The following is a 24,079-nucleotide window of genomic DNA, read 5'->3' as shown; positions in this document are numbered from 1 at the left end:
TCACACCAGAGCTGTGGTGATGCCCCTTCCAGACTTCTGTAACATGTCAGATGTCCCCTTCCCACTAGTACTGTCATCGTGTGGGTTTTCTTCTCTGGGAGTTCTTGAAGGACACAAACTCAGTCAGAGTCCGTCCATCGTCCCTGTCCCCCCCCTCCTGACCCCCCACCTCCAGCCCCAGCAAAGGGCCTGGCACAGAGATGACATCAGTAATGCTTAGTTGAATGAAAGAGTGACAGACCACACATGAAATCTGTGCCCAGGAAAACACCATCGAGGGTTGGTCCCATCACTTGCCCACTGTGCTCCCATTCCAAGAACCACCTGTGGAGCTTTGGAAGGGCATGGGTCTCTGAGCCAGGAAATCTGCCTTCTAATCTTGGCTCTGACATTGACACACTGTCACTTCACCTTTCTGAGCCAGGGAAAATAACCGCTGCCCTCGGGCCCCATAAGGTGATAGGCAGATGAACAGGAGGCATAATGGTCATTATTTTAGTTATGCTCCATCTGAAAATGTGGTGAACTTTAAAGAAGATAGAGCGGTTGTCTATGGGGATTCATCTGAGCCATGCCCTTAAACCCTTAGCCAAAAAGACTGTCACCTTAGCACCCCATTTCTTTGAGATTATCTTTGATCTCAGCAGGGGCTATCATTTCAAATGCAAATATGCCCATGGCTAGGACAGAGGGACCCTCTGTCACTCAGACCTTAGGGGAAACAGGCCTATCAAGCACTTGATGGGAAGGGTCATGTGACCAGGAAAGGGAATAAAAGAGGGATGGGGCAGAGAGGACGAAGGGAAAGAGGCAGGCTCTCCTTCCTAATGGGCAGAAGATTGTGGGGCTCCCAAGGTGGGGAAGAGAGGAAAGTTGAGAGAGAAAGAGAGGGTGGAAGCAGCTGGTGGGGGAGACCCAGCTCCAGATGCTACCTCTGCTTCAAGCTGTTGAAACTTAGGGAAGTCTTTTCCTTGAGCCTCCTTTTCTTCCTTTGCCGAACGGGTAATTGCTGCGATTAGATAAGGGAGATAAAATAGCCGGCACAGAGCAGGCACAAATATCTGTCTCCTCCCCTGGCGCCTAGCTGTTTTGAGTTTTGCTGACGGTACAGCGGTCTGCAGGCTGATGCTCCCTTTCCTTACCCCACCCCTGTCTTTTGGCTTCTCCCAGCTTGAGCAGCCAAGGCCCCCAAACAGGGGACTCTTTGATTGGTTCCATGAAAGGGCAGTTTGTGCTGGCTGCCCTTGGCATTGCTGGACAAGGGCCCCCCAGAATCAACGCCCTCTCACTTCCTCCTCCCAGACGGCTCTCCCTGCCCCCTTGTGCGTGAAAGGGGGACAAGTGAGATGGCAGCTGTTCCCTGACCTCCATGAGTACACAATCTTTCCATTGTGTTCCTGGGGCCCCAAAACGGAAGCCCTCTCAGCCTCCTCTAGCCATAGGGGTCTCCCCTTTCCCCAGCTCCCATGATCCTTAGGGTGAGCACCACACAGCTTTCCACTTGGTTGTATCCAATTCTCTATTCTTGTATTTGGGCATGTTCTAATTTCGCCTTGAGGTGGGCGGTGAGTAGGCCTCATTTTCTTAGATTTTCATGGAGCATCTAGCATGGGGCTGGTCACACAATAGGTGTTCACTGTGCGTCTGTGGAATTGAGGTGATTCATTCATATATTCAACAAAAACCTACATCTGAGAGGGCTCTCAGCCAGTAGGCATTAGAGGCATAAGGGATAGACTTTTTCAACACCTGGGGAAAAGCTGAAGATTCCTCTCAAAAATTGTTGGCTCTAAAAGATATTATTGCCAATGGCAGCAAAGCAACGACAGCAAAATAACGTGCAGTGCAGACAACAGGGGGATAGTTAAGATCTTTGGAGACAGACAGACCTGGCTTTGAATCCTGTCTCTGCCACTTTATAGCTATGTAACCTCAGGCAAATTACATATTCTCTGCCTCAGTTTCCCCTATTTATAAAATGGGGGTAATAGTACTTATCTGACTGTGAGGACTGAAGGAGACAAGTCAACTAAGTTTGAAGCTGGGTGCCTGAGGGTTACTATAGATAGCCAGTAAGAGAACATGATTGCCTTTCAACCTTGTTCAATTTGCTGTTTTCTTGTTTAACTTGAGGGGTGACTCAGGGGTTAAGAGGATTTGTGAGCTTCTTTTTGCAGAAGAAAGAGAATGCCTTTGGGGAGGTTGTGATCAGGATGGGCAGCCCCCAGCAGATGTTGACACCCAGAAGTCAGATTGCCCAGGGGCTCAGTAGGAGTGACCCCTTTGTTTCTCCAAAACTCCTCCTACGAAGCCCCTTAGCTCTATAAACCCCCCCTGCTTTCTGCCCTTGTTAAGGCAGATTTGAATAAACCCATGCTCCCACCTTCTCATTTTGGCCAAGTCAGATAAAACTTTCTCCGTCTCCAAGAACTGATGTCTCAGTATTTGGCTTACTGTGCATCGGGCACACAAATTTGAGATTAAGAAATTCAGTATCAAGTTCTTAGCACAGTAGCTGCCCTGTAGTCAAAAGTCAATATGCAGTTACTAATGATAATGATAATAGGCATTAATGTAAAGAATGTTACCCAGAGTGAGGCTTGTGAGTGACATATAGTGCAATGCCAGGAGCCCAGGCTGGACACGGCTGTTAGGAAAAAGGTTGAAGAACAGTACAAGAAAGAAAGAAAGAAAGAAAATTATAAACAAGCAGTGCCCCAAGCCACCATCAGTCCTATTTAGAATTAGCTAGCTACTGACGAAGCACTGTTGGGCTCCAAAGCCACACCACTTTCTAAGACGACTAGTCAGAGTTTCTGAGGGCACGGAGACTGGTACAAATATAAAAGAATAAGGTCTCGTCACTCTCCAGCTGTAGTGCATTGGAGGGACACAGCTTTGAAAACTTTGAAAACCATTGAGTGGAAAGAGCACTAGTGAGGGAGACGGAAGACCAGGCCTCAGGCCAAGCTCACTGTGTCAGCCCAGGCAAGCCACCTCGCTTTCCACAGTGCCCGCCTCCTTTCCTCCTGCGTAGGTGAGGTTCAAGAGAAGGAGTGCTAAAGTGTTTTGAAAACTAATATGCTGGCCAAAAGTAAGGTAAGGCTCTTTGTAGCTCTAGGGATAGGGCTTCCCCGTTTGCACGGACCTGCCTCCTTCTCAGCCTCTCCAGACCCTCCCCATCTTCAAGACTTGGTCATTTGCTCTTTCCCATGATGCCACTCGGGGGCCTCTCAGTGCTCAGTTCCTGTCTCCACCTGGGGCTACATTGTCCTGTGACGATTTGAGGGTCTGGGCAGGGTCAGCATCTAATTCTCCTCTCCATTCCTGGTGCCCCCAAGGGCCTGGCTCTAAGTTGGCACCTTGGCAATGTGATTTGAATAAACAAATGAGGCTATCCCAACTACCCCAACCCATAATGATTCCTTCAGCTCTTGATTGCAGCATTCAATAATTCATCTCTTATTGCATGCAACATTTTCACATTGTGTTTAACGACCATTTAACTCTGGATGCATGTCTCATCACCTACTGGCTGTCAGCTCCCAAGGAGCACATCCTGCACCTCTCAGCCTGGGCCCAGGCCTGCCCTTGGGGAATGCTCAGTAAGCAGCTGTTGCTTATTTTGCAGCTAGACAGTACTTGGGTCTCAGTTCTGGGTTTGATTACCACCAACTCTATCTTAGGCATTGTAAACGCAGTGGATAAAAAAAGCACAAGGTTTGGAGCCAGACTGTGAGACCATGGCAAGTTACTTAACTCTCTAACTCTGCCTCTTTCTCTGTAAACGGGGAGAGTAACTGGATCAGCGTCACAGGGCTGGGATGAGCATTAAATCATCAATGCACATGAGCCCTTAGAACTGTGCCCACCACACGGTAAACTCACCGAGTTCACCATTGCTGTTATTAGCTCAGACCGACCCCACAATTCTGAGGCCAGTTCTGATCCCCGCAGCTGTGAAAAAAGAGGAGCAGCGTCGCTCACAAATAGTAGCTTTCCATCCAGGCCCATTCCTGGGAGCTGGAGGAGGCTTGTGAATATGAGACTGAAGGGGAGCAGAACGTGCCGCCCCCAAACATGCCGCTCTTGCATATTGATTACTTTGAGCTGTGGGCACTTGAAAAACAGCAGATGTAGGGAGAGGCTTTCTCTGGACTCCCCTTATCTGCCTAAAGACAGATCCTCCAGAAGGAACTCAACTGTCATCAATCCCCTCCCCGGGAGTGTCACCAACCAGGGGAGCCCGGAGTGGACACCACACCCAAACTTTGTCAAAAACTATCATACCTCCCACCTATTCTCCTAAAGGCCTGTTCATCTCCCCTAAAAGTCTCCCTAAGAGGCCCCCCACTTCCCTATTAAGATGTTTTTAATCCTGAATTCTAAGCCCCTCAGGGAGTTTCTTGTTTTCTCCTGAGGAGCTCCCATGTATACATGAGGTACACGTGTCAGTAAACTTGTTTGTTTTTCTCTTGCTAATCTGTCTTTAATTACAGACCTTCCAGCTAAGAATTCAGAAGGGTAGAGGGAAAATTATTTTTCCTCCCCAACATGACAGTAATTTAGTAAGAGGATTTCTAGAGTCCTCGTGCACGCAGCAGAAATACTGGGGGTGTGACCAGGTGCTCATCAAGGCTCTGACGGAAGCTGGGTACCAGCACATCAGGGCCCTTTCCTCGGGGAGCAGAGCTCTGGGGAGCAGAAATCCCGAGGGTGTGGTGCAGGGATGGGGTGGAGGCAGCACAGCGTCTAACCATCCAGTCCCTGAACTGTGTGGCTTCTTTGTGAGCAAGACACACGCCCCTCAGGGTGTGTTCCTGTTGAGGAACCTGAGCCAAATCGCCTGGAATATTCTCTTTGCATGAGTGTTCAAAGGTAGCACTCACTCATCAGTGCAGCCTTAGCTCAGGCTAGTCCTTCTGCTGGGGAACGCTTCTCCTCATTAGACTCTGCCTATAAAACTTCTCCCTGTCCCCAAAGCACGGCTCAAAGGATGCCTTCTCATTCATTCATCCAAAAATGTCTGCTGAGTGCCTGCGTATTTAAACCAGACCTCTTTCTGGAGATACCAGGAGGAATAAGGAGTACAGGGTCTAGTGCAAATAGCCAGGCAAGTAAACGAATACTGAAATTCAGTGAGGTGGGCCAGAGCAGAGGCATTTACAAAGCAGAGTGGGGTCTTAAAACACTCACCCGGCAGGGAAGGTAACTGACCACATTTCAACAAATGAACAAAGTAATTTCAATTTGAGAAAAGCGATATGAAGAAAATAAAATCGGTTAATGTGAAAGAAAGTGGCTGGAAGGTCGGGTGGTCAGAGAAGGCCTCCCTCAAGTGACACTGAGCCAGAAGTGGAATGACGAGAAGAGCTCGGCCATGGGAGGATCTGAGGGGTCAGCAAATGGGAAGGTCTGACTAGTGGAACAATGTTGACGATGACCAGCGTGGCGGTTTTGAGGAACAGAAAGAATGTCATGTGTCTGAGGAAGAGAAAGAACGTCATGCGCCTGGAATGTAGAGAGAGGGGAGTGGTGGGAGGTGAGCCCAGTTGAGTTTATAACATAAAATCTATACTCTGATTTTTTTCACTCAACATTATAATGTAAGAATATTCTCAGTTGTGAAAAATGATTTGTAAACATTTTTAATGACTGTATTAAAAAATCATACAAAAAAGTTGCTTTCTGCTTAAAAAAAAAAAGTCATCATATGAGGTACACTCCTGATTCAGAGCCACTCCCTGCTCAGTCTTCAGCTGAAGTCAGTGGGTAGAAGGGCAAAAGCCACAGGAGTCGGGCTAGCCCCCTCCCGCAGGTGTCCTCACTGCCACTTCTGGGCCCCTGAGGTCAAGGTTCAAAGTGGGAAAAGCCACACTGACCAAACCCCAAAGATTCTCAGCCGAGAATGTCTGAACTCCAGAAACTTCTCTCTCCAGCCTTCTTGCCCCTCCCTTGTATTGTTCATTCTACCGTGACTCTCATGGCTTGAGGAGAAACAACATAAGTTCTCAGGTGTCCCCTGGTAAAGACCAGTTCCTTGTCTCCCATTTGCAATGAACAGGCAATGCTGACAAGGCCCTCTTCCAGAAGGTTGCTCTCCTTTTTCCCTCTACCACCCTAGCTTTTGGCTTAGGCTTCTCTGCAAAGCCACAGACTCCACCAACTTCTCTCTGCCAACATTTTAGTCTTCAGGGCTTGAGCTGCAGGGTCTGCGGAATTCCTGTCCATACTCGTGTATCCACTTGTTGGCCACTGAGAGAGAATGGGGAGGAAGAAGAGAGCAGGCTCAGCAGGGCGGACAGTAGCAGGGCTCACTCACGGGGTCGTGTGAGGGCCTCCTTGAATTCTGCACCCTGGGCAACTCACTTGCCTTACCCTAGTCCCAGCCCTGCTGTGGACCACAAGCTGTTGCCTCCAACAGAGATAAATAGCAAATCGTCCCCTGGAAAAAGTCCCTGACAGGTCCTGTCTACTACAGACTCATTTTCCAACCTGTGGTACTAAAGTCATCTGCCTTTCCTTCACGTAGTTCCTAAAAGCCCACCTCCCCCATGGTGCCATTCCAGAGTAACGACAGGAAGGGAGTGGCTTCTCCTGCCAATGTCCATCTCGGCACGGAATCCCTCTCCTGCTTCTTTTTCAGTCTTTAGAACTAAGTGCTCTTGGACACATATATGACATAAATACATGTGCTCCTTATTTATCTCTTCCTCGTCTGATCATCTCCTCATGGGGAGGCACTAAATGGTAGAGGTCATCATGGCTTGATGGTTCTCTCCTTGGATGGAGGGCTGGGACTTAGCACCATAGTCCTCCTCAGCTGTGCTTACGAATCAAGATCCAGCTGGTCAGGTCAATAAACTTTTTCTGGTACCTGCTCTGTGACAGGATCCCTGCCCTTTACGGGCTCCCAATCTGTTGGGAGCAATTAACCCAGAATCTGATGATCTTAATACAATGTGGCACTGTAACGAAGCTTGTAGAATGAAAAGGCTATGCTATTTTCCATCCATCCCCATTTCACTTTACTCTGAACCCTTCACCCCATTCTCGTGCCCAGAAAGAGGCCTTACCCCACTTGTCTCCCACCAGGACAGGACAGCCAGCATGAAGTGTGTCACTATCCCCTTCACCACTCCTATGCAGGTTCCACCAAAACAGTGCTGCATTCTGAAAACAAGAGGGCCCCGCCCCAGAGACGGTCAACCCAGAATCTCAGTCCTTTGGAAGCACATGACTGAGAACAAATGCATGCATGTCATTAAACAAGAAAGCTGTCCATGCAGACTGGGGGCAAGGCATGGGTAAAATGGCACCAAATGGCCTAAATTGCCATTTACTCATTCATTCATGCATACATCATTTACTGAGGGCCTACTGTGTTCCAGGCCCTGAGGAGGCGGAGACAAATCATGTCCAATTCTGCTTTCAGGGAGCTCAGTCTTGTTTGAGAGACAGATATAAAAACAGACCAGGACAAGACAGTTTGACAAGTGCTGAGAGAACAGTGAGCGCAGGGTGTCGCTGGATCACTGAGGAGAGGCACTCATCCAGAACCACAATGGGGAACAAAACATCCCTCATACAACTAAGAACCTACCCTTCCTTAGACACTGAGTGTAACGCCCCCAGGAAGAAGGCATTATCACAATCCCCACTTTACCAGCAAGGAAGTCGAGGCTTAGGGGCTTTAAATAATGCAACTAAGACAGAGCTAACTCAAACCCAGGTGTTTTGACTCCAAATCCTAAATATGCTTTTTTTCCCCTATACCCAGCTTTTTTCCCTATACATTTCCTATAGACTGACTTTAACCTGGGCCATTAGAAGGAGACAAAGCCCAAGTACTGGAGAGCTTTCCAGGATGCAGTGACAGCCACTGCATTCCCAAGCCTAGGAGAGATGCCAGCCCCGAGTTTTCATAGATACCCAGCATTTACTTCTTGAAATGCTTAGGATGTGCCAGCAGTCTGCTAAGTGCTTTATAGTCATGACTTCCTGAGTCAGGTAAGGGCTGTCAGGGAATTTGATTGATCTGAAATCTGAGGGAAATATTCATTCATTAAACAAACCTCTCGCCACACGACCCTCCTCTGTCTCACTTGATTCCATAGCTCTTATTACAATACGTTGTCACTGCCTGTGCCCCATTCTCTGTGAGCTCCTGGGGGACGAGAACTGAGTCTTCCTCAGTACCCTCAGTGTCTCCAGCCCTTGATGTTTACTGAAGGAATGAGTGAAGGGACCAGTTGCCGTAGAGGATCCAAAGGTGAGTAAAATAGAGTTCTTCCCTTTGAGGAGCTCTCTTGTAATAGAGAAGGCAGACACGTAATCATCTACTTGTAATGTAAGTGTAAATAAAATAAAAAATAGAGGCACAAGTAATGGGGTCATCAAGAAGACTGAGGGATTATCTTTGATTTGGGAATCAGGGAAGACCTCTTTTTGCCCCCCTCCCAGGAATAAGCTTGCAGGCAGAGACAGCAGGAAAACTAGGGTGTTAGTTCTTCACTCTTATAGCCACCATCTGTTGGGACCAGACCCCCACTCACCTTGACAACAGGCACGCTGAAGTTGGCATAGATGAAGGCTGTGGCTCCTCCTGCTTCCACCGAGCTCAGCTAGAACGCCAGAGGGAGAGCCAGGGTTGAAATAGCCCCTGGATGCCCTGCTCTGCCCTACTTGGCCCCTGATGCCATTTCTGTTTAGGTTCCCTCCTGTGCTCCCCTATTTCAACTCTACAAGAAATACTTACTGAAAGACAAACACCCAATTTAGGAATTAAGGAGCCTACTCAACGGCATCAGCGTTTGCCTATGGGGCCACGAAGGATAATATTCAGGAATTCCCCCTTTCTATATCCTTCCAGCTAACAACCTTACTGAGGGCTACAATAAGCGATTCAAACTTTGAGACCCTCAGGAAGAATTATAGTTTATGTCACAACCCAAGACAAACACACACACACACACACACACACCCCTCTGAAGTAAAAGTTTCATAAAACATTCTTACTATAAGACATACCCTCTGTTATTTTCCATTTTATGTTATTCTCTTCTAGTTCAGATTTCTTAAATGCAGACCAGATCCACTAAATTTATTTCACAGCCCACTAATGGACGATGACCTGTGGCTTGCAGAATACTGTTTAGACTACAACAATTAGTTTTGAAAGTTGGGCATCATAGGAACTACTGATTACATCTTTGTGGTGTTTCCCAGATCACTCAGTCCCTCTCTACGTAAGCTCAGTCACAGAGCTTCACCATTGGTATATTCTAGAACGATGGATGTGTTTTATTAATATGAAGATTTTTTTCTGGTTGTCAAAAAAACCATAAAAATTTTGAAAAATGCAGGAAAATACTGAAAAATAATATTACTCATCATCTTGCCATCCAGAAAAAAAGCTTATTATAGTTTACATACTAATAACTGACATTTATTGAGCACTGACTATACGCTAGGCATTATACTAAGTCCTTACCAATATATTATCCCACTTATTCCTCACAGCAATCCTATAAGTTAGGATGGTTATTGTCATTATTCACATTTTACAGATGAAGAAACCAAGTCTCAGAGAGATCAAGTACTTTACAAAAGGTCACATAACTCTTCGGTGACTGAGCCAGGATTTGCACAGAGCCCATGCTAACTGCAAAGTCCCTGCTCATAGCCTTGATGATGTACTCTTGAACACTCAGGTCATGTCCAAATGTTTCCTATTATAAACAACACTGCACTGAACATCTTAATGAATAAAGTCATTTTTGCATTTTAGATTGTTTTCATAGAAAGAGTCCAAACATTGGTATTATTGGGTGAAAAGTGTATGCACATGCTGAACACTTTTGAGACATAACTGCTGAATTATTTTCTCACCAGCAGCATGACATGAGAGTGCCAGTCTTACGTCCCCCTGGCTAACTGTCCACCAGAACATTCATGGATGCCACCATATTCACCCGAGTTACACAAGGGCTCTAGGAGGTAGGATGTTGGCACTTGTTGGAGGAAACTGAACTGAATTGGGGATTCCGAACCTGGAAATGGCAGTGGTGATTTTTATAACATTTCTTGGCTTCCCTTGTATCCCTTTGGGAAGGGCAACGAGAGCAACAATTTGCTGCTTGTGTTTAAGTAGCTAACAAACTGGATGATTCTGTTCTAACCCCCACTGTCAGCCACTGTGGGTGTAAGCAAGATACAACTGAAGGAACCTGGACTTTCCTGCATTCCTTTACCTGTGGTCTCACAGTGTATGGGGAAGGAAAGACTTGTCCAACAGCTTAAAAAGAGAACCTGACCTGCGTGCTATGAAGCTGGTGAGCAGGACTATGAGATCTGAGGGGAGGAGAGGGAAATCTTCCCTCTGTGAACCTGCCACTGTTTTCTACCGGGACTGATCTTCTACCAGTCTGAGCAGAAAATCACTAACTCGATTATAACTCAATCCTCTGCGAATCTTAAAGATTATTTTCTCCCTACAATATTACTCTCATGTTCTCCACAAACCTTAATACTTGTCTTTAGAAATGTTTACGATGGTCTTTACCCCGACCTGAAGATGAAAGAATTGGGCACAACCTAGCACTTCCTAGGTCCCACGACGCAGGCGCCCCTTTACGGGGTCCCATACTTGCTTTGTGGGATACAATGACAGAGGCATATTGTATGAAACTTTACAGAGTGAAATCCCCTTAGATTATCTCATCAGATCCTCATGACAACCCTGTGAGGGGTGCAGGGCAAGAAAAAGAGCTCAAAGAATTGATGTGATTGGTGCTGAGGCCACATATTAAGTGGCAGAACCAGAATAGGCGAAGTGACTCCAAACCCAAAGCACATTCCCTTCCACTCTGTCTCAGATGCTTAAAACCAAATACACATGCATGTGCGCATGCGTGCGACACACACACACACACACACACACACACACACACACACACACGCATCCGCCATAAAATTGCTGGGCTCTTGCATCCACGCTACCCTTACCATAGTAACTGGGCCTTTGTAACCAGAGAACCAGCTGTAGGAGATATTACGGAGGCAAAGAACAGAGAGAAACTGGCCCCTAGATGTCCTAGTCTTTGATTGATATCAATATTCGTCACTGCCTGTGACCTCCCATGCCAGCTTGAGTCATCAACCAGAGATGCAACCAGCTGTTGATCCAAGACGTGCCCTCTGCCTGGAGAGCTGACGTCAGCTATCCCTCTGTGCCTGTTGGAACACTCAGAATGACCACCAGAGGCCAGACACCATTAGAAGCGGTGTTCTGCAGGAAGTATAAAACTGAGCCACATGAAAAAACATGCTGGAATTGCCAGCACTAAAGACCATGGAGTGCCAGCCTCTGATCGCCCTTTCTTGGCTGCGCTGTGGAGACGAGACACAGCACTAAGAAAAGAGGGGATGCCGGGGAGGGGTGTCTGCTAGTGTGCTGAGCCTGAAACCAGGACTTCATCGTTGAGTGTTATATAGAGCCCTTCTAGTTAGCATGTTTATCCCTTCAGTTGACAGTAACACACCTCTCATAATGACAGATGACTGAAATTATGACTTGTCCATAGAGAAGGAGGTAAACCCATATGATCTGAAGGGAAGGGTTTAGGTGAGACGATAAAGACTGGGGCCGAATCCTGTAGGATCAGGTCAGAAATTAGGAGAGGACGCCAATTTATTTTTTAAAGGGCTGTAATGAAGATTTTGCTGAAGATTTTATGGAGAGATAAGGAAGAGAATTTTCACTACATGTGAGAGGGCAACATTTACTGAATTTCTCTGTAGGCCTCTCTGTTCTTCCCTCTTGTGATCTTAGCTGCCTCGTTTCTCTTCTCTCTTTCCCCTCGCAGCTCCACAACCTCATCTATAGGTCCATGCTTTTCAACACCAACTAGTCCATGGGACCTCAAAGAGAGAGATTCTCACGTCCTCTTCCTGTGTCGGTGAGGTCCCAGGGTCTCTTGGCTTCCAATGTGACCCCACTTCCCATCCTAATCATTGCCTGCAACAAGGTCACATTCAGGTCTACACACTGTAAGCTCTTTGAGAGCAGGAACTTGGACTTAAATTTCTTTATATCTCCTACAGTGCTAACAAAAATGCTATCTGAAATTCACAGAAGTCCTGGAGATTTTTGTGCTGTATCAGATAAAATCAAAATCTGATATTGCTTTGAAAACCATAAAAGAAAAGTGATATAAATAGTCATTAAGTAAGAAGCCCTGGTCCCTCCAAAGCAAGACTCACATAGATCATAAATGTTGCAACTCGGTTCCCAGACTTCATTCTGTACAGTGGGCTGGTTGGTGACTGAGACAAAAACAGAACATATCATTATTTCATGCAGATGGCATCAGAGTAACAGCCATGATTCCGCCATAAAACAGGGAAGAGAAAAACGGGAGTGTCACAGATGGGATACGGCATTGAGCCACACCTAGTAGAGTGTGTGCCCATCTCTGCTGGCACATACTCAATATACTTTTTTTCTTTTACTAATTTATTAGATACTCATATTAAGTGAATTGTATACTAATCAAACAGAATTGCTTGTCAGTAGTGAAAGTACTCTATGAAGGGTTAATTGTACCTTCAGGTTCTCAACGAAATAAAGAAATTAATATATAACCTATTATAGATAATTATTCTGTAGGAACACCAAGTCATAAGACTAGAGTTCCCCATTATTTGCTGAAGACATACATTTTGTCATAAAACAGTTTAATTGAGATATAATTTACACACCATAAAGTTCACCCATTGTAAGAGTACTTCTGAATGAGTTTTAGTAAATTTTAACAGTTGTGCAACCATTCCCACAACCCAATTTTAGAACACTTGAGTCAGCTGAAAAAGTTCTCTGACGTCAGTTTGCAGTCAATTCCTACTCCCATCCCCCACACCGGCCAAACACTGATGTGCTTTCTGTCTCTATAGTTTTGCGTTTTCTAGAAATTTCACATAAATAGAATCATAAAACATGTAGTCTTTTGTGTTGGGCTTCTTTCACTTAGCACAGTGTTTTGTTTTTTTTGTTTTGTTTTGTTTTTTTACTCTTCTCCCCAAAGTCCCCCAGTACATAGTTGTATATTCCAGCTGTGAGTGCCTCTGGCTGTGGCATGTGGGATGCCGCCTCAGCATGGCCTGACGAGTGGTGCCATGTCTGTGCCTAGAAACCGAACTGGTGAAACCCTAGGCCGCCAAAGCAGAGTGCGCAAACTCACTCAGCCATGAGGCCGGCCCTGTTTAACTTTTTAAGAAACTGCCAAACTATTTTCCAAAGTGTCTGTACCACTTTACATTCCCATCAGCATCATATGGGGGTTCCAGTTCTTCCACATCCTTTTCCACACTTGATATGATCCTTTTTATTTTAGCCATTCTAATAGGAGTGCAGTGCTATCTCATGTGGTTTTGATTTTCATTTCCCTAATGATGTTGAGCAGTTTTTCATGCGCTTATTAGCCATTCATTTATATTCTTTGGTGAAGTGCCCATTCAAATAATCTATTTGATTATTAACCTATTCAAAGTATTAATTCAAAGAAGTCCATTTTAAAAAATTGAGTTGTCTTATTATTGAGTTATAAGAGTTCTTTGTATTTTTGGATATGAGTCCTTTATCAAATACATGATTTGCAAATGTTTTCCCCTAGTTAGTGGCTTGTCTTTTCATTTTCTAATGGTGTTTTGAAAATCAAATGATTTTAATTTTGATGAGGTCCAATTTATCACTTTTATTTTTCTTTTATGGATCATGTTTTAGCTATCCTATCTAAGAAATCTTTGCCTAACTCATGGTCACAAAGATTTTTTTCTATGTTTTCTCCTAAAAGTTTTATAGTTTTGCATTATACATTTAGGTCTATGATCTATTTTGAGATAATTTTTGTATATGGTGTGAGGAAAGGCTCTAAAATTGTTGTTACTATTATTATTATTTCACAGATAGATTCAATTGTTCCAGTACCATTTGTTGGAAAGACTATCTTTTGCTCATTGAAGTTCCTCGGCACTTTTGTCAAAAATCAATTGACCATAAACGTCCTGGACTTTATTCTGTTCCACTGACCTATGTGTCTACTCTTACACCAATACCACACTGCCTTGATTACTGGAGCTCTATATTATGTTTTGAAATCAGGGAGTATACGTCCTCCAACTTTGTTCTTTTTCAAAATTGTTTTGGCTAATTTAGGTCTTTTGCATTTCCATACACATTTTAGGATCAGCTTGTTGATTTTTATAAAAATAAGCCTTTTGTGATTTTTATAAAGTTTGGGTTGAATCTATAGATCAATTTTGGGGATATCTTTTAATCCTCAAAAATTATTTGTTGAGTATCTGTCAGGAAAGACGAGCAGTTGAGATCATAAAGAAAGGAGTGACTGGAGGAAGGACAATCTTCACTGGGAAGTCCCTGAGTGAAGCAGGACAGAAGACTCCAGGACAGGCCACATTCTTCTCCCCACTAGCGAATCTTGGAGAGGAGGATGGTGGCATAAGAAAATGAGTCAGCAGCAATCAGCTTGAAACCAAGGCTTTCAGATCTTCCTGGAACAAGAACTTCTGTTCTAAGATTTCACTTATTCCCTGAGAGCCCTATAAGAGCTCTGCCTCAGGGAAATAAACAATACCCTGGTTCCCTACCCAGGAGATTGGTCACTGACCCCATAGTTACCGTAGCATGGTCAAAGTGAGGCTCATAGTGCCCGCCGATTCCATAGTTCACCACCTGGAGATACTCTGCATAGGGAGGCTGGACATCAAGGCCTGTGAGGGCAGCAATGCGATGGTCAAGGGTCACCAGCATTGGGTCAACGGTGTCCTTCAGCCAGGCACTAAAACACACCACAGATGAGAGCATCAGCGATCTGATGCCAGAAATGACTAAATGTCTGTGAATGAATGAATGATGTCAATTGCCAGAAGGAAGGAAAGAAGGAGGGGAGGCAGGAGGTCTGGAGGGAAGGAAGGAAGAAAGCATGGGGAAAGGAAGGGAAGGAGGGAGGGAGGAAGGGAGGACAGGAAGCTAACACAAACGCGTAATTACCTACTCACTCATGTTAAGTCTGCCCAGTCCATTTTGTCTCTCTCTCAACATTCACATGTTCATTCATTCAACAAACATTCTCTGAGGCCTGCCGAATGCCAGGCCCTGTGCTAGGCTCTGAGGCTACAGAGTAAAGGTTTACAGCACAAGGCACTGGGATATAAAGAGGAAGAAGACAAACTTGGCCTTTAAAACTGCTCTGTTTTAGAGACATTTCAACAGAGGGAGCTGAGTGCAATGGAAACAGCTTGGAATTCAGACTAGTAAGACCAGTCCCTGATCCTCTGCGTGACCCCATGTCAGGCACTTAACCTTTAACCTCACTAAGGTTCAGTTTGTTCATCTATCAAATGGGATGATAATAATACCTACTTCACAGAGTTGTGAAGATCATGAGAGAAAATGCTTATGAAGATGCTTTGTCAGCTGTACGTTAGTGATTGCTGTAAAACAGAAAAGTCTCTGCTCTTCTGCTCTATTCCAAGACAAATCAGGGTAGTTCAAAGCCCAAAGAGCAAAGTTCAGTCCCTTTTCCTGAATGTCTTGTTGAGGTTCTGACAAAGTGGAGGATTTGGAATGAGAACGTAGGTCACCGGGAAGAGAGGCAGTGCTCCCCAAGAAAAGGCCGTGAGCTTCCTGGGGAGACGACGAAGGCTCTGAAGGGAGGAGCCTGGGCAGGACACGGGAAGACCACTTCTTTGCTCTATAAATGATGGATTCATTTGTTCATTCTCTCTTATGGAGCGCATGGGACGTGCTATGCTATGTGCTCCTAGGTTTACAAAGATATCCAAGACAAGGCTATTGTGTTCAAAGAGCTCACGGGAAAAGACACAAATATAACTGAGTACAAATCAAGGTCGAATGAAAAATGAGAAACAGCCTTTAAAGTAAAGTGCTCGGAACACAGAGGAAGGAGACATTAATTTTGACTGGGGCACTGAGGTAAGATGGTGACGTGTAGGCCAAATTTTGAAGGGCGCATAAAATTTCAATGGAAGGAAAAGAAACAGGGGTACTCCAGGCTGAAAAAAACAGCCTAAGCACAGCCAGGGAGGCGTGAAAATACACAGTGTGTACAAATGGGAAAGCATCTGGTCTATGAAAGAAGTAATGGGAGATGAGCCTGGAAAAGTAGGTTGAGGGCATGTTGCAGAAAGCTGAGGACACCGAGGTAAGAAAACTGGGCTCTGTGGGTAGTGGAGAGCCAGTGAAGGTTCGTGGGCAGAAAAATGATTTGGCGATTAGGAGTTCACTGGTGACCTTTGAGGGACCAGTTCCAGTGAAGTTGTGAGGACAGAACCAAAATTCAAAGGGGTCAGAGGGATGGGAGGGAAGAAAGAGGCAATGAGTGTCTCAGTTTCTTTACCTGAAAAGTAAAAAGAATACCACCTACTCCCCTAAAAGCAGTGACTCTAAATAGAAGGCTGAATTTTCTCTTTGACACTACAATATCAGAAAGTTTAGGAGAGCAATGAAGCTGAGGTTGTATGGACTGTCCAAAGTTTAGAGAATAATTCCTAATGTGAAAGGTCTCTAAATGTACCAGACCAAATAAGTTACGCCAAATGATTCTGAACCAAAGCTTTCATCACTCGCCTCACTTCCAAGGCAACAAAAACCATCCACTCATCCTGAGGTCTGGCCTCTCCCCAAGGATGCTGTTGTCACTGTCTCCCATGGCTCTGATGGGGACCCTTCCTCCTACTGTATCACTAGTCCTGTCCTTACACTACAAATCAAGGGCTGCAGAGGGATGGCCAGGGATGGAGGGGAGGGGCTAAAGCTGGGCGCTCCCCGCTGAATCTGCCCTCTAGGGAAGCCATCAGATTCAGAGATTCTGGCCATCCTTCTTGCCTGGATGTTGGCAAGTCAAGCTTTGACTATGAGTCAAGAGGTGGGAATGGAATCTGGTAAAGTCAAATTCCAAATGGGGACTGGACTGTATTCTTTGGAAAAGCAATCCTGATTGGGAGAACAACTACACATTTATTTTCCGGTTTAGGGCACAGGAGCTTTGTCAAGTCTTTCCCTAACGGCCTCCTAGTTAAGTCCTCAGACCATATAACAATCTGTGGAAGGCCCTTGGGTGAGGGGAGTGGAAAATTCTTCCTCTTAACAAGAACGTACAGATATAAACGTGAACTACAGGTCCTCGAGTGGCATCTCTGATGGCCCCTGAATGGCTGTTGATGACCTTCAATCACCTGTGCCAAGGGCTCAACGGCAGGCAGCAGGTATGACTAGAGTGCCTGCCAAGGAAGGATGTCTCTCACCTTTTGCTGATGCGGTACTCCACTGGTAACTGCTTCTCACCGGATGCCACCACGGATCGCTGTAGCTGGTGTGAAGGACGGAAGAGAAAGTCCAAGTGGTTATGATGCGAAGGGAAGGGCTCTGTCATTTCCACAGACACGCCCCTCTCTTAAACATAAATCTAACAATCGCCACTTCCTCCCTGATTAAAAGATATGTTGCACCTGCTACTACTACTTTAGCGATAGCTATCGAGCTTGGAAAAAGAAGCAGTAAGTGACCTAAAAATCTCAGAGTTGAAAATAACCTTTAGCATCACGTCTGGTAGACACTAAGCACTCAATGAAAGTTGGTTGAACTGAAATAAATTGATATTTGAATCCCTTTTACATCCGCAAGACTGTGAACTCCGTAAGAACAAGAGCTATTTCTCATTCATCTCTGTATTCCAGTGGCATGGGGCCTGGCCATTTGTCAAATTAAATGAACACCCCCAACAACAGGACACTCTCCACCTTCTGAAGCCTGCTCCTTCTGAGCAATTCTGACAAAAGCCCTTCCTTACAGAAAATCAAAATCTTTTTTGCTGCAACTGCCTTGATTATGGGGGGAAAAAACATCCCAAACAGGTTAGAGGTCACTATTTAACTGAATGTCTCTATGCTGCTCTGAATGTCTGGATATAAATTTTAAATTATTTTTAAATAAAGTGGCTTCTTATTGCAAAAGCACTGTACCAGGGACAGAAAGAGAAATACTGTTTACTTATGTAAGGATGTGTCTACTTCTGCATCTGTCATATAATGTCAGCTCCATGAGGGTGAGGACTTGGTCTTCTGTCCATGCTACATCCCCAGGGTCCAGAGAAGGCCCGGCAGGGAGTGGGTGCTCCATATTGGTGAAATGAACAAACGAAGGAATGAACCAGAGACCATGCTTAAAGATCCAGCCCTGGTACTTCACACGCAGTTAGAGCAAAGCACGGGGCAATGACCCGCACAAGACAGACACCACTTCCCTTTGCAGAGGCTTCCGTCATATTACTGCTCTTGCTGCTAAACCAAGTAGACAAGCTGGGAAAAGCCTCTTCCTTTCCTTGGACCTGTTTCCTTAGCTGTAAATGCAGCATGTGAACAACACATTCTAGGAAGTCGCTCTCAGTCTCTCTACGATATCAGGACACAGGAACTCCGTGGGTGACTGATACTGCCTCTCTCTAGTCCTTTGCCAGTTGTTCCAGCATCCTCCCCCAAGCTAGTCACAGAGGAAAGAGGAGAGATTCCTAAAGGAGGAGGAGAGATTCATAGAGGAGAGATGCTCCCTTCTGTTCTTTCAGGGCAACATCAGTGGTTTAAAGAAAAAAAATCCTAGGGAATCTCCACTCCAACCCTCCCCTCCATTAAGAAGTCACCTTGCACTTAATTCCTTATAACAATTATTTATTGTACACCTACAAGTCATTCATTTTTAGGGACAAATATTTATTGGTTGATCTCCATGCTAAGCACTGTGGTAGGCACCAGAAATACAACATTGGAAGGCAGACACGTCTTGCAACGGGGCCCTACTGGGCAAGTGCAGGGTGCTATAGAAATACAGAGAAGGAGCATCTAGCCCATTCTTATGAGGGACAGAAAGGCATCCCAGGATGCCCAAAAGACGACTGGAATCAGACAACTGAAAAGAGGCCAAGGGAAGAGTGTTTCAGGCAGAGGGAAGAGTGCGTGGGGAGGCTGGCGAGAACACGGCCCGTTCACGGAGATCCAAGTTGTTCAGTGCAGCTGGGGTGCGGGGTGCGAGGGGGATGGGCTGCAGAAAGGGTCGGCAGCAGCCAGGCCAAGGAGCTTTGGAATCATTCAAGAACAAAAGTCACCCCTCAAAGAGTTTAAGGAAGGGCTTGACATGGTCAGATTTGACCTTTTAAAGATTACTCTGGCTGCGATGGGCATAATATGGAGCTAGGCATTTCAAGAAGGACAACGTATGAGCCCTGCCAGTTTATAGTCTACTTGGGGAGACAGGATGCTGACCCACGAAACTGTTAGTGACACCAAACTTCACGTACATGGCAGAATAAACAAAAGTACCAAACAACTGATGACAAAAGCTTTGAGTTCAGAGGAGGGGTATTGTAGGTAGCCCCAAAAAGTGCTCTGAAAAAATGTTCCTAGTGAAATAACCAATGAAAATGGGCTAGAATGGTCAGGGCTAGCAGGCCAAGGGAGGCATGGGGTTTCAACTAAGTCTTGAAGGATGGACAGGATGTGGATGGGGGAGAACTGACAAGAGAGCATTCTTTGGGCAAGAGATAGTGAATAGGAAGCAAATAAATTCATCACAAGCCATTGAGGCATCTGTGCTCAGGTCCCACGGAGCAGCCACACCATACAAGCCAGGGCTTGTTCCTGGCAGAGCCAAAGACTAGACAGGGATTAGCAACTCCAGCAAGACGCTTCTGGGGGAAGGGAGTGTGGCAAGATCTGTGCATGCCAAGTAGATGACCTGGCCATGAAAGATTAAATAAATATCTCCGGGTGGGCCGCCTGTCCTGTTACCATGGCAACAGAGTTGGTCCAAGGAAAAAATAGCTGCTGGCCAAACGCTACCGCTGGCTCACTGAGAAACTGAAGCTATTGAAAATACATTGTTCCAATTCACCAGTGGAGCTTAATCATCTCAAAAACCTTCTGTAAAAGATTCTCAACTTCACTGGAGGGGCTTTTGGATAAAATGATTATTGCTACTCTTCTCTCTCCAATCCATGTTTGCTGTCAGAGTCTTCCTTAAAATCCACAGACCTGATCACACCAATCTCCTATTTAAAACTGTCCAGCTGTTCTACCCCACCTATGAAATAAAGTCCAAACTCCCCAGCACGGTATTTACGGTGCGTCCTAATGGTGTCTCACCGTCTAGCCTCATCTCCATCACCTCTCACTCCCGCCTGGCACACGTCAGCCACCGAGCTTCCCCTCATTCTCTGAACACATCGCATATGAGGCCCCTGCACATACGGTTTTGTCTTCCTGGAATACCCTTTGCCGTCTTGTCACTCTGATGAATTTCACACCCACAGGGAAGCCTTCTCTGTTTCCTCCTCTCCCCCCACCTGCTCTTCAACCAACTGCCCTTCCCTCAGAGGAAGGTCCTCTTTTTATGCTGCCACAGCACAGCTGCCTGCACACACCTCTGTCACAGCACGCATCCCACTGTATGCTCAACGTCTGTTTTCCCCTTTTCCTCAGTAAGCTCCTAAAGGGAAAGGACCAATACTCAATCTCTCTGTAAAAGCCCACGCTCAGCACAGTGTCTGGTACTCAGCAGGCTCCGTTCTGTTGACAGATGACTGGATGGCTGCCTGGAAGAACGGCACATCATTAAGGGCACAATGACACAAGTAATTCTGAGACAGTCTCAACGTGCCGTTTGCCAAGAGGCAACATGCTTATGGTGGTGAGGTAGACTGTATTATTTCTAAATATTTGCCACACTTCCTGGAGGAGGATTAAACGTGCCCTCCCCATCGACATCAAGCTCAGCACTGTGACTTGCAGCGCCTTCCCTGGGGAAGACTAGACATGCTCTCCCTGTTGACTGCCGTGGTGGCCGCACACTTGGCCTTAACCGATAAAACACAGACCGAAGTAATGTCTGGCACTTCCAAGCAGAAGCTTTCAGAGCCAGCCGGCAGTTTTCCATCTCTGTCTTTTTCCTCTCTCATGAGACTGGCAATGTCCCAAGCAGAGGCCGCTGTGTCAGGCTGGGTCCCAAAGTGAAGACAGCGTGGGGCAGCCAGCCCAAGACAGACACGTAATGTGAGGGAGAAGCAAACCTTTATTGTTATTGTCCCTGAGATGTGGGGCTGCTTGTTACCAAACATAACCTAACCTAAGCTAACTGACACAAGAAGGAAGAATAACAGAGCAACAATCAATGTACCTCTAAGTTCCAGCTCTGGCTCCTGCTTCATGTGTGACCTTAATCAAGTCCCTGCCCCACTCTGTGCCTCAGTTTCCTCTTTAGCAAAATAAAGTTGAACTAGATCATCTTTCCACTCTGTGATTCCATAAATCTGTACTAGGATATCAGTCCTTGCCCTTTCATTTCACCCATTTTTTTCTTCTACCAATTACATGGAATGACTGACACCTGGGGGGAGGGTCCTTTTACTTTTTTTTTAGTTAAATTTACATACAATGATACAAAAAGATCTCAAATGTACCATTTTCTGAGTTTTAGCAAATGCATACAGCCGAGTACTCCACATCCCTAACAAGATATTGAGAGCACATTTTCAACACCCCAGAAAATCCCCACGTTCCCTTTCCCAGCCAATGCCCTCCCTCCAGAAGCAACCACTACTGTGATTTTTCTCACCATTGATTAGTTTTATGGAATGGTTGGCATTTTGAACTGGACTGATGAAGTGTCTAGTTATTCAGGCTGCCTGTTCTCACATTCCTGAGCTCCAGGCATGTGAAGACACAAAGGGAAGTTCTTGGCAGGCTCTGGGGACACTCACCCATGGTTCTGCAAGCCCTCTAATTTTCTGAGCCTCCGAATCACTGACAAAGTCGTGGTAGAGAACAACATAGGGTTCCAGGTGGATGACCTCCTTCCGGACGGGCTGGAGCAGCAGGAAGGGGCTGGAGTTGGTCTCATAGGAGCAGTAGAGGCTAGGGATCTGGTAGTGTGTGGGCTGGAAGGAAAGACTAGAATCAGCATAAGAGAAGAGTCTGGGGCCGGCCAGGTGGTGTAGTAGCTAAGTTCACGCACTCTACTCTGGGGGCCCAGGGTTGCCAGTTCGGATCCTGGGCGCAGACCTATGCCCTGCTTATCAAGCTACGCTGTGGCAGGCGTCCTATATATCAAGTAGAGGAAGATGGGCACAGATGTTAGCTCAGGGCCAATCTTCCTCAGCAAAAAGAGGAGTGGCAGTAGATGTTAGCTCAGGGATAATCTTCCTCACCAAAAAAAAAAAAAAAAAAAACAACAAAAAACAAAGAGAAGAAGAGTCTGGGAGCAGAAACCAATTTAGGGGAACTGTGGTATAAAAAACTGAAATGCAAGAGATTCAAAATGTGGTCACTGATGCATCCAGGTGAGCTTCACATTTTTTTAATGCATCAGCCCTTTCCCCTCACACTGTCCCAATTCTACCATCTCCCTCTCTTGCCAAGCCTGTTCCCCCAACTCTTTCCCCGAGGAATCCTACCTGGGAACCCAGGGTCTGACATAATCCCTCGTAGGTGTCTCTGGTCTGCAGGTGGGGTACATTGGGCCTCTGGATGACAGCCTCAGCTACCACCTGGTTGGGGCTCTCTGCCAAGAGCTTTTCATATTTCAAGACATTCCTGGCCATCCTCTTATTATCTGGGCCTGGGAGAAATCACAGCAAGGAATAATACAGATTAACAAACAGTGGTGGCAAGGAGTGCTGCCAAGGCTTCCCACATCATCACTGTTGCACACGACTGACAACTGGACACTCCGAATAACTCCTTGTGTCCATGCACAGGAGGATGTGAGGCCCTCATTGCCAGAAGAGTATCTGGTATTAATGGAGTAATTAATTGAGATTGAGTTGGGCCTGGTAGATCTGAAGGCACACCGGACTTTGGGAGGGTAAGTGGTACTTAAACCAAGGGGTCATCGAGATGGCAGCTCTAGGATGGAGTGATGGTTAAAGTTTTATGTATAGGGAAGAAGCTTCATTCTTCCACTCATTCATTCACTCATTCATTCCGTAAATCTTCAGTGAATAAGTGCCATGTACCAGACACTGCGCTAGAGGCTAACCTCCCAGAGTTTAGAGTCTGAGGGAGAAAAGACACATTAAGTAACTACTCACAACAAAACACAACAAGTAAGGGCTATGAAAGAGAAGTTCAAAGAGCCAAGCCAACAGCAGAGAGACCCAACCTCTTCTTCCCTGGAGAACTGGAAGCTAATTTATTCCCAACTCTACTAGGGCCTTCAAAATTCCTAACTGGCCTAGACACAGAGCAGTGCAGTATGGGACAAAGGGGTTCCAGACTTCGGTTCTAGTCTGGGTTCCCACAGAGGCCTTGTGCCTTGTTTGTGCCCACCTGTTTGTGACCACTTTAGGGGCAAGTGCCCTGTGGGTTGGCAGCTCCCTTGGTCTGCTAGCCTCTGTGCATGTTTTTCAGCGCATTTCAGAAGGAGGGCTGAATTGTTCTAATGCTGCCAAAGCATCTGTCTCTGGGGAGCTCAATGTGCTTCTAACCACCACCACCACCAGCACCTTGGAAAAAGGAGGGGAGAGAAATTTCCACCCTTTTTTTAAGAAAAGGAGAAATGAAGTGTGGGAGAATGGAAATGATGAGCCCAAAACACAAATGAAAATACTGCAAAGCCAGAAATGGAACTGGGAATCTCAATTTGCTCTGTCCTATCTATCCACCTATAATAGCGCACAATTTGGGTTCTCTGGGAGAGGCAGAGATTTTAATAGATCAAGTACAAAGAAATAAAGGGGGGCTGGGTTATTATGTTGCCTGTACCATTAATTGCCCACATGTTTCCAGATCATGCAACTACTTCCTTATCCTTCTGTTTGCCAAAGTATCAGAATCGAATAATGTTACTAGGATTCATTGAAAAGTGATAAGAACATAATTGTAAAGTCCCACATGAAAGACTTTACAAATATTAAAACATAATAGTGATTATGTATTTATGCTAGTATCTAAATATCTTATTAAAGGCAAACCTAGGAAGCCATCTACCACC

The 24,079-nt window shown here is 45.7% G+C and overlaps 1 protein-coding gene across 4 annotated transcripts in view; it reads right to left on the bottom strand.

The window, feature by feature from the left end:
• Positions 1 to 5,632: 5,632 nt before the first annotated feature.
• P4HA3 (prolyl 4-hydroxylase subunit alpha 3) overlaps positions 5,633 to 24,079 on the bottom strand; it is a 37,027-nt gene continuing 18,580 nt past the window's right edge. For all 4 annotated transcript variants that reach the window (XM_070625839.1, XM_070625837.1, XM_070625836.1 and 1 more), the window contains 8 exons: positions 22,542 to 22,705; positions 21,849 to 22,025; positions 17,347 to 17,411; positions 14,699 to 14,858; positions 12,265 to 12,327; positions 8,556 to 8,624; positions 7,077 to 7,173; positions 5,633 to 6,255 (listed from right to left, as the gene is read on the bottom strand). In XM_070625839.1, the coding sequence (XP_070481940.1) occupies positions 6,185 to 6,255; positions 7,077 to 7,173; positions 8,556 to 8,624; positions 12,265 to 12,327; positions 14,699 to 14,858; positions 17,347 to 17,411; positions 21,849 to 22,025; positions 22,542 to 22,705 (866 nt within the window). In that variant the 3' untranslated portion in view covers positions 5,633 to 6,184. The remainder of the gene's footprint in view (positions 6,256 to 7,076; positions 7,174 to 8,555; positions 8,625 to 12,264; positions 12,328 to 14,698; positions 14,859 to 17,346; positions 17,412 to 21,848; positions 22,026 to 22,541; positions 22,706 to 24,079) is intronic.

Source organism: Equus przewalskii, chromosome 6 (genome assembly GCF_037783145.1).
Source record: "Equus przewalskii isolate Varuska chromosome 6, EquPr2, whole genome shotgun sequence".
NCBI lineage: Eukaryota > Metazoa > Chordata > Mammalia > Perissodactyla > Equidae > Equus > Equus przewalskii.
The sequence above is the reverse complement of the archived record's forward strand: the minus strand, read 5'-3'. Positions and strand labels throughout refer to the sequence as shown.